This window comes from Ixodes scapularis, unplaced genomic scaffold (assembly GCF_016920785.2).
Source record: "Ixodes scapularis isolate PalLabHiFi unplaced genomic scaffold, ASM1692078v2 PGA_scaffold2__306_contigs__length_199485367, whole genome shotgun sequence".
In the NCBI taxonomy this organism is placed as follows: Eukaryota; Metazoa; Arthropoda; class Arachnida; order Ixodida; family Ixodidae; genus Ixodes; species Ixodes scapularis.
In genome coordinates this window covers 66905656-66921048 of record NW_024609857.1, presented here as the reverse complement: position 1 = coordinate 66921048, position 15393 = coordinate 66905656, and the positions used below count along the sequence as shown (strand labels likewise).

The 15393-nt window shown below is 47.3% G+C and overlaps 1 protein-coding gene across 1 annotated transcript in view; it reads left to right on the top strand.

Annotated features, from left to right (window-relative positions):
- Positions 1-7741, top strand: part of LOC8029227 (structural maintenance of chromosomes protein 1A) — a 68199-nt gene extending 60458 nt beyond the window's left edge. The window contains exon 25 of the mRNA XM_029986463.4: positions 7449-7741. Coding sequence (XP_029842323.2) covers positions 7449-7508 — 60 coding nt within the window. The 3' untranslated portion in view covers positions 7509-7741. The remainder of the gene's footprint in view (positions 1-7448) is intronic.
- Positions 7742-15393: the final 7652 nt, after the last annotated feature.

The window sequence follows — 15393 nt, the reverse complement described above, 5'->3', positions numbered from 1 at the left end:
GTTCGAGTGCTTGTCAGCTTTATTTATTTTTATACAATGGACAATGCCAGTATTTTTCTGCAGCAGTGATCTAGAAAAGAGTACAGACCTTACAGGTGATGTTGTGCTGCTTCTTTGTGTATATATCTGTTTGGTAGTGCTGCACCAATTGCACCATGAACGGATAGTCTGCTACATCTTGCACCAAAATTCTGATTTTGGCAAGAATTTCTCTACACCTGTGCTAACATTGGCTTAAACAGAGCAAACAAATAAAAATGTATTATCGGTTAATCCTAATATTCAGGCAAGGAAAAGAAAAGTAAATTGGTACAAATATGTATTTCGCAGCGTCTTTACTAACCATATAGCTATTTTCTTCTTAGGTCAGAGCACAATCGGAGGCTCGAATATACATACAACCATAAACGCACATACTAAAAGCCCAGGTCACGGGGTATTCGCTGCGCTTCATTGATTTAGCCGACGAGAGAATACTCACAAAATGATGACGAATGCCTCGATGTCGCACTTTTGGCACTGATTGGTTCCATTGGCTTGTAGCATCGGTTGCATTTTCACTTAATATGAAACAAAGTGCTGTAGCAATTGCTTGCCAGTTGCGCTGGCCCTGTCATTGTCTGAATTTTCCGACAATGTTGGAAGCTAAAATTCGCTAGAAAATTTCGCAAAATACTGAGACTACTGTGATAATACGAAGTCAGGGTATTTTACTCCCGATGAGATCACTTGATTATCATGTCTGCTACCTACATCCATGCTGTGGCTACGATCAGTATTACCGTGTTCCATGTGCCACTCACGTCAACTTTCACCGCCTCATCAGCGCACGCGTGCCAAGCATCACCATTTTGCACCGAAGTGCCAAGAGCAGCGGCTGACATCGAGGAACGTCTGGGTCAGTGTGATTGGCTCGGAAATTATGCTGAGTACTATTACAGGTCGACCTTTGGTCTTCGCTGTAGGATGAACTCTAAACAGGCTGTGCCGAGAAAAGAGTGCAGGTCTATGTTTCAGTATATACTTTAGTCAAGGTAGTTCCCATGCAAGGGCAGTGAATTTTGACTCAACTCTGATTCCAATGCCGGTAAAGCACAACTGTAGGGCTTCGTAATATTTGAGGGTGCTTTCTTTTTGCAGTTTATGATGTTAGAATCTTGCATCTGGTAGGCATTCCATGTAGAAAACTTGGGGACATCAGCTTTACCGAGTAAAAAAAAAAAAAAAACTGGTGTTTGCCTATAATTTTGTCCGGGCATCAGTTCTCCTCGAACTGCTCCAGGCATTGCAAGAGCACTGTCACCGCCGCTGCACTCCACTTCGTTACAAAGCAGCCGTAGGATGTTTTGCATCTCTGCAGTTGTCTTCTTTTCCCGAAGTGCCTCTCCGGCATCACTTCGTGTTCACCCTCTCCGCACTCAAAGTCCACAATCACAGCATTTGTGGCAGGAGCAACAACGGGAACGTTAGCCTCGACAAGGGCGAACAAATCAAAATTATCCTCGGTGGCTTCGCCGTTATGTTTACACACACTCCTGTAGAGATTGTTGCAGCGCTGGGAACCGGGTGCCGGCTCGGCAGGCATGCTTGCCATAGAAAATTCGGTTGAGCGCAAGGCACTTGGCGATCTTTCACCTTCGGGTCACGAGCGCACTTTGTCTTGCATGGGAAACTTCTCGAACCTGTCCAGTATGCCTTGCTTGTTCTGCAAAATGGTGGACAGTGTCGAACAGCTAATGCCAGAGTGTCGAATTCCTTGGCGATTTCGGACTTGGGCCGGCCACTTTTCTCAACCTCGCAGATCTAGGTGACTTTAGGTAAACACTTGCACACCCTATGCGACACGCGTGCACACCACAGGCACACACGTGGGGGCTTCCGAAGGGATGATCTCTTCCGGGCTCCATCGGCCCCATCGCTCCCTTGACCCAATTCCGACAGGAGTTGGGCAGCGGCGGCCGCGGGCGTCATGAGTAGCACGGAACGTGGACGCCGGTCCCTTCCCACTTTGGCACATCGGCATTGGAGACAGCGCTCTGTGCACCCTGCCCTCCGTCACCTGGTTGCTCCGTTTTCTTGTTTACCATTTTCCCAGTTTGCCATTTGTCTCGATGGAGAAGGGAAAGACAACGCGAGGGTCTCCGTGCGCCTCCGTGTAGGCTTGCATGCTTTCGGCATCTCGGCCTTCGTAATAAACGTTGTCGGCCGCCGATAGACTTGGAATAATCCAGTTCAAAATGCGTGCATTTCACTCGGGACCATGTTGAACTTTCATAAAAGAGCTAATTCAAAAAAAGCGATTTCGTTATAACTAGGGATTACTGTATTTTTATTGATAGACATACTTTGGAGGATATGCTGGTTTTTGCTCGCATTTTACAAGAATTATATTTACAGGCTAAATGAATTACCAAGTGTAGAAGAGTGGGGGGAGGTTGGGGGGGGGGGGGGGTATTCAACTGAAGCATTGAATTATGCTTTTAATAGCCAAGTGCAACCTTCTCTGACCTGAGCTTAATTTTTAAGAAGGCTGTGTGTTCATTTTGCATCCTTCTATTCTAATTAGAAAAGATAATAAAACATACACTTTAGCATTGAAAGGGAAACTTCAATTACTATCAAAGATTAACTTGCTTAGCGATCAATACAATCACTTTTTCATTTTCAGGCAATCTACAAGCAGATGTTTGCATCAGTGGCGTCACTAGGGGGGAGGGGGTGGACCATCCTGGGTGCAGCACTCAGGGGTACGCAGCTGGACAGTGAAAGGGGGTTGTGTTGCAGCGGGCAATGAGCAGGAGGGGTGCTGGTTGCAGAGGGCAACGAGAGGGGGTGGGTGTCGCAGAGTGCTACTGCCTTGGGTGCCGCTGACCCTGGGTACGCCGCTGGTTGGCATCTATCGTATTTACATGATTATAAGTAGACTCAGTTGTAAGTCAACCTGCCCACATTGCACATCAGCAAAAAGAAAGAAAAAAAATTCTGTAGAGGCACATTTTACGGCGAATGCGTGAGAACGGCAGGGTATCTCTTTCAAAAGCCCAGCCTCCAGCACGCAATTTATGCCTTCTGGCATGCTTTGACTGTGCATGCACGCACGAGGTGCATGAGATAGATGCCCAGACGTTATTGAAGCTAGAAAGACGCTGGAGGCGGGAGAACTGAAGCTGCTCCCTGTCATTCTCACTCTGTGCGCGACTAGAGGCTATGAACTGTCCGCACTGGTGATGTCAGTCCCGTTGTCATCACTGCTACTCTCTCAAAGCGTGTCGGTGGCGTTGTCCAACGAAATCTCGCACTTCGCAAAAGACAGCATCAACCGTATCTTCCTGGTTTGCTCGGTGATTGTGTTGCACTTCAAGGGCAGGGACCGATTGCGCACTTCTGCAGTGTACGTTGCAAGCCTTACCTCCTACTCCGGAAGGGATCCTTACCTATTCATGCTTTGGCCCTTGCAAGCCTCTTTTGCCGTCACAGTTAAGATCCCGGCCCATTACAAACTCACTGGAGCACCACCCGCTCCGACGTGTCGAACTTGCATCCAGCAGCGCAGTTGATTGTTGCTTCTGGATGAAGAATGGCCATAAACGAGCACCGAAAACTTAAAGTGCCTGAATCACGCGCGTCAATACAAAAAAACATTTGGTACTCCGGCACGATCTCGACACTCAATCAAACGACGTGCGACCGTGAATTGTGCGGAAAACTGCGAAAAGAAGCTGCGGGGAGTGAAGCGTGGCAGTAAGTGCCACCACCCCTCTGAGTCGGGTGCACTGTGTGCTGGTCAGTGCAGTACATCTGGGCTAATTTGCAAATCGCTATCAATAATACTCGTTCGCACAAATAAAAAAAAATAAAACAATCTTTTAAAATTTGTGCACAGAATAGCGCAATGCTACAGGTACAGCCGACTAAACTCGTAACAAGCCTAGGTGCTCTTGATATTGTAATTGTTTCGTTTTGGTCGGCGGTGGGATGCTTTGGTTCGGTTATAAGTGGCCTCGCCCCCACTTCAGATTTTCAAAAATAGAACAATGGGTCGACCTACATTCGTGTAAATCGGTATTCCGAAAGCTTCAGTAGCTGACCCCAAAGCAACATTTCGCCTGCTACAAAACGTGCTACCAAAGGTCAAATGTCTCTTCCATTGCCAATATATGTCGTCGCCTATTCGCATCTCCAGCTCGACGCTCGCCCTCTCGCGGCGGAAACAGGAAGCGCTGTAGTGAGGGTCCCGTGATTCTCCTGCTCAGCGGGCATGGTGGAACTGCTCGCGATCATGGCTTGCGAAATGTCGTTTCCGAATGCATACAACACTCTTCACTGTCCCAGCGTAGTGCTGCAGCCGGTATGGGATTGTACCTTACTGGAGAATTTTAGTATTGCGCATAGAAGCAAACGCAAGCGGTGTGCGTTTGCGTTAGAGTTGCGTGCCCCACGTTGTGCGTGCGTCTCATTGCCATGCGCCATCCAAGACCGCAATTTCGGGCTCCGCGCACGCGCAGTGTGGAACGCGCAAAGCTAACACAAACACACAGGGCTTGAGTTCGCTCGTATAAGCAACATTAAAACTCACTACTGTTTACCGGCTTCCAACGCCAACGAAAATGTGCTGCAGTGAGCAGACGTGCAAGCAGGTAGACGTTCCTTCGAACTGGAAAGGCTGAGATTGGCAAAACGACGGCGAGCAAATACAAAAGTAAATAAATGTTATAAAAAAACTAGTAATTAAAAAAGAAGTTTTTTTTTTTAAACTTTCGGGCATTTGGTCTGGAAGTATATTGGCGGCGACTTTGGACGTTTCGCCGATTGTCAGAAGTCTCGACTTTGATGGCACAACATACTTTACCCACAATTAATGTAATTTTACATGGATTTCTCACATTAGCTAGAATGTTTTCATTAATTTTAGACTATTTTTATTTTATTTGTAATTAAAATGCAGCAATTAGAGACAATTAGCACAGTTTTCATTGTCATATTTCTTCGCGCGTTTAAAATTAGATCATAAGCAACAAATCATATAAGAGCTTGAAGAATTACTTATTCAAATATGTGAATTTCAATATTATTATTATTAATACAAATTGCGGCAATGTATGCCTCTAATTAACGCCAATATCACGAGAATACTCTATTTAACCATAATAGTCTTTCCAGAAAGGTATAATTCTGTTTTCTTTTTAGCATATGAAAAACTCTGACATAGTTATCAGGATAGACAAACAGTTAAACGCTGGACGTAATATGAAGTCCTACGCGTCACGCGGTGCTATAAAAACACACACACACACATCAGCTGTCTGACTCGGATTCTGTCTTGGGTTGTTGCAATGAGAGCAGCGTATATTAGTTTATGCGTTTCGTGGACATATTGTAAAAATTGGAATTATTCTCTTATTCTTGTGCTGGGATAATTGTCATTATTTCCCATGACAATTATCTGAGCGAGAAAAAGGCAGCGAGAACGCACAGATATCAGCACTGATTTTTTCAACAACTACGAATATCAGCCTCGATCGAACAGTATGTCAGAAAATAAAGTTTTTGCGAACAACTTTTCTAAGTAAATAATTACGATGTGAGACACATCTTGAGTCATGAAAGAATCCGAAATTAAGACCTCTATCGTGAAATTAAATCCAAAATAGAGGTAAGTTTCGGATTGCTCCAGAATCAAAACGCGCATCCTTCCCTAATTAATACGCCAAACAACGTTCTTGTTTTCAGGTTGAAGAGGTGACCTGCGCTTATAAAACATTAGCTTCCTCGTATTACCAAAAATAATTTATGTCGCTCAGTGAAGCCAGCGCACTAGACAGGATTGATGAAAATAAACCCTGGAGAAGGGGAACAAGGGGGACAAAGGACAAACATAAATCTCCAAACACAGCTAGGTGACTGGTGAGCGACCGAAAAAATCCGCCTGGTCCGGGTATCGAACCCGGGACCTCTCCATTACAAGTGGAGCGCTCTACCAACTGAGCTAACCAGGGGTTAGACGTCAGTAGAGCAAACGGGTTTTATCAGCTGCCACCAGTCGAACACCAACAAGGGTGAACTTGCAAGTTAAGGTTGTAATTATAATGCAATTAAATGCAAAGGTGCAAGCGAGCTGGACAAGATTGATGTCCCCCTTTGTCCCCCTTGTTCCCCTTCTCCAGGGTTTATTTTCATCAATCTTGTCCAGCTCGCTTGCACCTTTGCATTTAATTGCATTATAATTACACTAGACAGGCTCAATAGCGGCAGGCATCTCTGACCCTCACTAAACCCGCCATCTTGGAAAATGGGTGGTGCCACCTATAATTAGTTGGAGTCGCGAATATATGCGCTTGGGCTTCCCCGAGCACAGGGACCTGCTCAGTGGCTGCTGCTTCTAAGTAGGCTGTTTTATTCTTTTTCTACCGTGAGCACAAATGAAGCATAGCTAGGGGTTCCCTGTCTTTGGAGTTCACTTTTCTCCTAATTCAAGGTCTTTTTTCTTCTGGAGATTATTCTTTCTCACACGTTCAGTGTTTTTCCGTTATCGATTTTTGATTTTTGATAAAAAATAGGCATCTATCGAGTTTATGTTGAAGAAACACGCGAATGGGATTTTCCAACTTCTAGGGAACATGCACGTGACTTGAAGGCTTAGAAAACATCCCGGTACCGATAAGGAAACGAGATAAAAGGTTTGGTTCCCGAAAGGAGATGCAGCCTTGTGTGCAGTTCGGTGGGAAGAAGGTTGTGTCCTGGGAGAACATCAAACGAAGCTGTAGACAAGGATTTTTTTCCCACGAAGTGTGGGCTTTTCTTCATCAGGGACAGCTTAAGTCCGAGGTTTCCGGACAAAACATCTCCAAAGGCTGGATAATTCCTTGAGCCCAGACTTCTCGGCCGTGCGTGCCTTGCAGCCACGCTATTGTTAGCTTCCGGGGGGGTGCTTAGAATCGTGAAAATATGGTATTGTACCATGCATTTCTTGGGAACTTTGTTAATGATTGACGATAATAATCCCTGGAGAAGGAGAAAAAGGGGGACAAAGGACAAACGCAGCTAGGTGAGTGGTGCGTGACCGAAAAAATTCGCCTAGTCCTGGTATCGGACCCGGGACCTCTCCATTTCCAGTGAAGCGCTCTACCAACTGAGCTAATCAAGAGTTCGATGTGAGTAGAACAAACGGATTTTATCAGGTGCCACCAGTCTAACACCAAAAACGGGAAACGACCTGCATTTTAAGATTATGATAATAATGCAATTAATGCAAAGCTGCAAGTGAGCTGGACAAGAATGACGACAATGATCCCTGGAGAAGGAAAACAAGAGGGACAAAGGACCAATACAAATTTTAATAATGCAATGAATGCATTTTGTGTTTTTGTGTTTGTCCACATACTAGGGTTGTAGGTGGTTTATTTTCTTTGGTTCCATGTATACTCATTTGTTTTTTGTTTCTTTTACAGCCAGGAGAATGCACAGTCAGCCGTGTTTTGACAATGGACCTCTCTTGCATTCCCGAGTGAAGTGTGACAGCGTCCAAGATGTTCGTGGGATTGACTAGTTTGTGTCATGTTCTGCTGAAGGTTTTAATATTGATACGTTTTGTGAGCTTGCTAAGGGCTGGCAACGACAAGATTCTCCTGGAATTTCAGCATTTCTTTTTATATGTGTTCTGTGTGGGTGGCAGGCCTTCACCTTGCCATGTGCTGAAGAAAGCTTTTAAAAATGTATTAAAGTTCTATTTAAATTGAAAAAAGTTTGTATAAAGTTTGTGTAGAACTCAACCAAGACTATATAGGATTTCTGAACAAAAATGTCTGGAGCCCTGCGCGGATAACAGTTTGAGTATCCGATCCGCATCCGCAGACTTTGTATCCGCATCCGAACCGCATCCGCAAACTTTTTACATTATTTTATCCGTATCTGATCTGCATCCGCATACTTTGTATCCGTATCCGAACCGCATCCGCAAAATGTGGAACCATGTCGATGTTCTTGCTAACCACCAGAGGTTACGATTACATTTAGACTAGCAAAATCAGCGGTAATCACGCCGACTGCGTTCTTCCCCGCCGCAAGCGGAATCGGAAACTTTCACCTGTGTCCCCTTAACTCTCCCCTGAAGTCTGAATGCCTAAGAAAAAAAAAGGTCATAAAAAAAAAAAAGTTCAAAAAAAGAGGAGGAGAAGCAGTGGTAGGAAGAGAAAATCCTTTCTGTGATGTTACCGAGCGTTTGCGGCCGCCTCGAGTCTCGCAGTGTTTCGTGTCAGCCAGTGGGGAGATGCGCCGCTAAGTCAGGGTCCAAGGCCTGATCGGATCGACTAACGTGTTGTTTGAGAAAGCCTGCAGGCGACCAAATATAAATATTAAAAAAAAAAAGAAAAAAGTTTTTCTTTTTTGCTTGGGGCGCACAGCAGCCGCTGGCATTGCTGGCGCTCTGGCGAAGTAACCGGACGATTATGAACTACCAAACTTTCTTAGTTAAAACTCTAAGCATACAAAAAGAAAAAAGAAAAGAAGAAACAGGCAATTTAAGGGCTGCATATGGGCGTGCGCCACTGATTCGGAAACTTTGCAAGCCATGGCGCCACAGGGTCGCGCTCGCTGTCGAAGCATTTTTTTTGCTTTTGGTATCATGACCACACCAGTCTGCAGAAAAGGGGAGGTTTCTTCTACTTGTGACTTGTTCGTTTGAGGCTTTGTTTGCCCGAGCTCGCAAAACAAGGCTGTAGCGATAGGCGAGACGCTAACCCCCCCCCCCCCTCCCCCCCAAAAAAAAAAAAAAAAAAAAAAAATATTCATACAGCGATATTTCTAACGGTTGGCTGTATTTTTGTCAAAGTGCGCGATTGAACACGGCCGACGAGGCCGACCAGACATGTCACGTCACGATTCTCATTCATTCCCTTTCCCTCTCCGCTTCGTCCCCACGAGCGGGTGAACCGAAGTGGGGGGAGAAGCAAGCACGCTTGCCCTCATTCTCAACTGTTCCAGGAGGATCGTGACGTCGCAGTCCTTGCTTGACCGTGCCCTTCTTTTCCAGAAATACGGCCATGCGTCTCATATATGGATGTATGAGTGAAGGTTTGGAGTTCGTAGCGTCCCGGTCAACGTTTCTGCAGCCTTATTTTGCGAAATCCTAATTTCGGTTCAGCATCCCTTTAAAGCAGTTTTTTTTAGAAAATATTACCTTCCTTAAAGGAGCTGTGCAACAATTTCAGGGCTTTGCTTAAATAATTGTGGAAGTTGATGCAGTGAACTTCTGCAGTGAACTACAGAAAACAGATTTTGCCTGGATACCCTAGTTTTTACTTAAAAAAATGAAAAAGATCCAGGTTTTTGCCGCCTCTCAACTCGTGCATCGTCTTCCGGGTCACGTGCACAGTGACGTCACTAGAGTAGGCGCGGAGTTCCGGAAAAGTTCTCTCTTTAGAGCCATCAGCGAGCAGCGAGAACTCATCCGCTGCCGACTGCGTGACCACCCGTCCTTGCCCGTCCGGCGCTGTTCCCCTCCCCCTCCGGCTTCTGGCGGCTGTTCGCGGTTTTGTGGACCTAGGATAGATGGCGCCACTAAAACTCCGTATAATAAAAGTTGTCGATGATACCAGGGTGTTGACGCATTTATATATACGTTGGAACGACAAGATTTGTAAAAAGAGTTACCTTTTATCGAGCAGGTATTCGCACAACTTGCTATCTTTCTTACAACGACCCAAGTGACGTCACGCCGCTTGTTTCTCATGGCCGCCGCTCGTGGCTGCAGGTCGGGAAATATTCCAAGTTTTGCCTCGCTATTACGCGGCGGAATCGCAACATTGCGATGAAAGGAGGTGTGTTTTCTGCCATTTGTGACACAGTGAACAATATCAAAAGCAGAAAATGCCAATTCTTTCAACGTTAAAATCGTTGCACAGCTCCTTTAACGCAAAAAAAAAAAAAAAAAAATTATTAGTTTCTTTTTACTAAGACGGTAACTTGTTCCCGCGAAACATTCGATGACGCACTTCATAGAATCACTTATTTATTGACTCCCCGGTCTCAGGGCGCCGCCATCTTCCTCACTGGGGTGCGCTCTTGGGCGCGGCCATAATCCGATTACAACGCCTCAGCAAGGCTTCGTCATCGGATTATGATTCGCCCAAGCGCACCCCAGTCAAGCAAGATGGCGGCGCCCTGAAGCCGGACTTGCACAGCCGCGCCCGATCGTGGGGGCGCCACCAACGTTGCCGCCGTAGCAGACGACGCGAAAGACGCAACGCGTTTGGAAGCGCTTGCAAGCCATGCCAAAATGTTTAAAACACAAGTTTTAGCTCCCTCGGGCATACGGCGCGTGTAGCTACACGATCTGCACGCGCTCGCCTTGCGTCTAAGAAAGATTCGAAGTAAATAAATAAAAAAAAAAGGTACCAACGAAAGCGCGTGGAACATTCTATTTCATCTAGAACTTTTCTTTAAAAAAAAAGTGAAAGCCGTTTACAACTTCCTGTAACGCCGAATAGGAGCGCAGCTCTTGAGGAGGAGGAGTGGAGGCTATATTCCTCCTCCTCCCTCGTGATCATGCCTGCTAGTCCTCCTCCCCTCCTGCTCCCCCTCCCTCTCCTTTACCACCTCCTCGTCCTTCAAGCTCCTCCCCTCGCCTCCGCCTCCTCGTCTCTCCTCCCCCCCTCCTCCACCTTCGTACTGCTTTCCTCCTTGCCGCTCAAGCCGGACAATGAGGGGAGGAGGAGGAGAAGGAGGGGGAGGGGGAGGAGGAAGAGGGGGGAGGAGGAGGGGAGGAGGAGGAGGAGGGGAGGAGGAGGGGGAGAAGGAGAGGGAGGGGCGCGGTTACGCCGACGGTGACGCCGACGCCAACGGCGACGCCGCTCAGGCTGGAAACGGGCCCCTAAGAGCTGCGCTCTAAAAAGTGAAAGCCGCTTACAACTCCCTGTAACGCCGAATTGGAGCGCAGCTCTTGAGGAGGAGGACGGAAGGGCGCTGGGGGGGGGGGGGGTTAGACTAACCAGGGGGGGTTACGTGACCTTGGGGGGTCACCTGACCCCCAATGCCGATGATGTCATCACTGACGTCACTGATGACGTCATTAGTGACGTCACTGATGACTTCACCAGTGATGATGACGATGCGAATGTCGGTGACGTCATCAGTGACGTCGCTGACGACGTCATCAGTGATGATGACGATGACGATGCGAATGCCGGTGACGACATCAATGACGTCACTGATTTCGTCATCAGTGATGATGACGATGCGGATGTCGGTAACGTCACCGGCATCCACATCGTCATCGTCATCATCACCGATGACGTCACCGGCATCCACATCGTCATCGTCATCATCACTGATGACGTCACCGGCATCCACATCGTCATCATCACTGATGACGTCACCGGCATCCGCATCGTCATCGTCATCATCACTGATGACGTCATCACTGATGACGTCACCGGCATCCACATCGTCATCATCACTGATGACGTCACCGGCATCCACATCGTCATCGTCACTGATGACGTCATCATCACTGATGTCATCATCACTGATGACGTCACCGGCATCCACATCGTCATCATCACTGATGACGTCACCAGCATCCACATCGTCATCGTCATCATCACTTATGACGTCACCGGCATCCGCATCGTCATCGTCATCACTAATGATGACGATGTGGATGCCGGTGACGTCATCAGTGTCGATGACGTCATCGGGGGGTCACGCGACATCGGCGAGGGTCACGTGACCTCGGGGGGTCACGTGACCTCGAGGAGGGGGTCACGTGACCTCAGGGGAGTCACGTGACCTAGAGGAGGGGGTCACGTGACCTCAGGGGAGTCACGTGACCTCGAGGAGGGGGTCACGTGACTTCGGGGGGTCACGTGACCTCGGGGGGGGGGGTCACGTGCCTCCCCACGAAGTCACGTGACCCCGGTGGGGGGCTCGCGCGGTGTATTATGGGATATTTCCCATGATGCACCGCGCGGTTACGCCGACGGCGACGGCGACGGCGACGCCGCTCAAGCCGGAAACGGGCCCCTAAGAGCTGCGCTCTAAAATTACTGCTGTTGACGCCAGCACGTGCTGCGCGCGTACCTACAGTCCCCGCATGCACCTATACTTCGTTTCACCTTATGTGCGAGCGAAGGCAAAGCTGGAAGCGCGAGCACGGAAGCTCCGTGCGTTCAGGCTTTGCTCGAGCGCGCAAGCTGGGGAGAAACGCACAAAGCGCTGGTCTCGCGCTTCTAGCTTTGGTTTCGCTCGCAGATAAATTGAAACGAAGTATACACGTTTGCAAGTCCGGCTTCAGGGAGCTGCCATCTTGCTCGCTGGGGTGCGCTCGGACGCGTCCTAATCCGATTGCGAAGCCTTGCAAAGGCGTCATAATCGGATTATGGCCGCGCCCAAGCGCACCCCACTGGGCAAGATGGTGGCGCCCTGAGACCGGACTTGCAAACGTGTATAGAAGCTTGGGTAATTTAGCACAGCATCCTTTCGAGCCGGGTTCTTTCCGTTTAGTTCTGAGCAAGGCTCTTGTGTAAGCTCTGCGTTTTTACAACCGCCAAAATAAGCCAGAACGGAACGAAGTCGAAGCGTGCCGATATCTTCGGGTGTTATCAAGTAATCGAATTTGAAGTTAAAAAGTGAGAGCATGCAGCCCTACTACATGACAGGTCATTTTCGGAATTTTCACGCACCAAGATCACGAAGTTTGAGCAGTGCGCATGACGCAATGGTTCTTTGAACTACGCGCACATGCATCTGTAAGTGAATTGATTAAAGTAAGTATAAAACAAATGTAGTTCTGAATGTGCCCTCTAGCATTCCCTTTTTGGTTTTCTTTGAATACTTGTTACAGAAGACAGAAGTGTATGAATCGGCAGTTGGAATATTTTAAAATGCTCTATTTATCCCTCAATTACTGCATGGGTTTGAGTCCAGTAGTTCATAATTCAAGATGCAATGTTTTATTTTTATTGGCTCGAGCAGTATGTTTTCAATGGACGTAGAAACGCAGAACGGGCGTCAGATTGTAACTCTTGGCCAACACTAAAAGCAGCACAACGGAAAACGGTCGGGAAGAGAAAACAACACGTTTTTCGAGGCGTGAACACGAAACTTTCCAACGGGAAGAACCAGACGCAACCACGCACCTCAGCTCCACACACGCCGCTGCCGAACGACGCCGATCCCCAACGTGCGTGACGCCGTCTCGCGGCTGACACGGGCGATAGGAGAAGAGGGGGTGAGTGAAGGAAAGGAGAAAACACGACGGCCTCGAGGCGCGCTTCTGACAGGCACAACCACACTCTGAGGCCGCAAATGTTCGTGGGCCGCCTCAGCAAAAATGTATATCAGGACCCGCGGATATGTGCATTCTAATCAGGATCCGCATCCGTTCAACAATCTGCCAACTCCGATTCATTTTTTTCCGGATTCACCAGTTGACTGCGGATATCCGCAAGTAATCCGCGGATTCTTCGTAGGTTACTTTTAGGCAATGGCTATTTTGACGTCCACGTTCCAAATAATCTAACGTATTATTTTGACGTCCGTGACGCCACTCTTTGAAAACATGGAAGTATTTTAAAAATAAGTTAGAAGCCTTCCGTCAAAAGATTTTAAAATCATTTTGGCGCCTTAAATTTAGAATTTCGGAGCTTTTAAATTTGAACTAAAAATAATCACAACTAGCGCAAAAAAGTAATAAAAAATAACCTTGCGTGCAGGCGGCGTCGCGATTTAACACGCATTTTCCAAAAACAAATGTCGTGCAGTCGACTGCAGTTTCTATAACCTTTTAAATAATAGAAGTAAATAAAAAGCACACTAACACTTTTAAGGGGGCACGGAAGTCATTTTTGAAAAAGGTAGTTTTTGATCTTATATTGTTTAAAAGGTGTTAGTTCCCGCATATACCACATAGGGTGTTTTCACTGACGTAATTTCGTCCACCATTTTTTTGTTGCGAACTGTCTGGCGTGTGCCAAACTCGAGCATTCCAAGGATTTACATGCCCCTCAAATGCGTAGAGCACCGCTGACATCATCTCAACCGGTTTCGATATGATCCTCCAATGTAGTAAATTTGTTTGAAAAAAACAAACTAACAACAAAAGGGCGAATTGACGTCATGTGCAAAATACCTATATATTACACAACCGCCTATTCATCTCAGGGTAGGAGTAGAACATCTGGACTCTTTTTTCTCGGGGACTACACGGTGTGAAGGCCCTACAATACGTCCAGATTCCGAATGATTTTATTATAACTCGTTTCGAAGAGAGTCTGAGAGGTACACTTTCGGATAAGAGTCCTCGTTTTCTCCGCGGGCGAAGTCATCGCTTGCAGCTCGCCGACAAGCGCCCTTCGTCGGCCACTTCACTCGGAAGAAACTTCTTCCCAAAAAGGGCGTGTCGCGATCTTTGAACATGCTTTTAACGAGGAAAAAAAGGTACGCACGATTCTGATTTCGGGTTTGTTGGGACGCTTAGAGCGTCTAGATTGAGTTGTCACAACAAAAGGACGATCTCAGAATTGACTTCATTGCCCCTTTAAGACATTTTAGAAGGCCCACAGAAATTGGTTTCTCGATGTATCGCGCAGCGATTTTCTACGGAGATGCAAGGGGGTGGTGGAAGTTTATGGCGAAAAAATCAAGGAATTAACTTACCTTGTTCAAAAGAAAAACAAAAAATTGGGAGCCGTTCCATTCTGTGAAGGTGGATAGCCAGCGAAGCTGTTTAGCACACGACACAAAACTTTGAACAAAGGTACGAACACATTTATTTTCTGGATCAGTGGTCATCGTGACAAAAGGTACACAAACACAGGTGCCGCCCGCCGCCACCGCTGACGTTCTCGTTGCCGTTCCCGCCGTTGCTCTTCGTAGGCGCGTTGCTCTTCGGGAGTCCGGACTATACGCGGCCTCTCCATTATGACGATAGAAGAGAAGTGATATTGAAAGTGGGGTACGGCAGCTTGTATTTCTTTTTGTTTATATAGCACTCGCGTGGACGACTATTGCCGCCCCTTGAAGCCGCAGGAAACTAGACACGCGCGACGGAACCGCCACCCCGGGAGAGTAGAAAGAGAGGAAACTATAGGGAGTATTCACTGGCGGCCATATCTGTGTGCGCTGCTGCTGAGCGCGTGCTGACGGCGAGCTTCCACAGTCCTTTTGGAGCGTGCATTTAGCACCATCAAGGTTGCCGGTCTTGGCAGGCTATTAATGTGAGCTCGTTCTGAGCATGCGCTCTAAACATCGCCCTCAAATATGGCGCCCAGTGAATACCTCCTATAGGCACGCAAGGCCTGGAACGACGACAAAGAGAGGGCGGTGCGAGCGTAGAGGTTTTGGTCATGCGCACGAAAATTGCTCAATTTCCAAAGCGTCAAGGAGGATGCAAGGAAT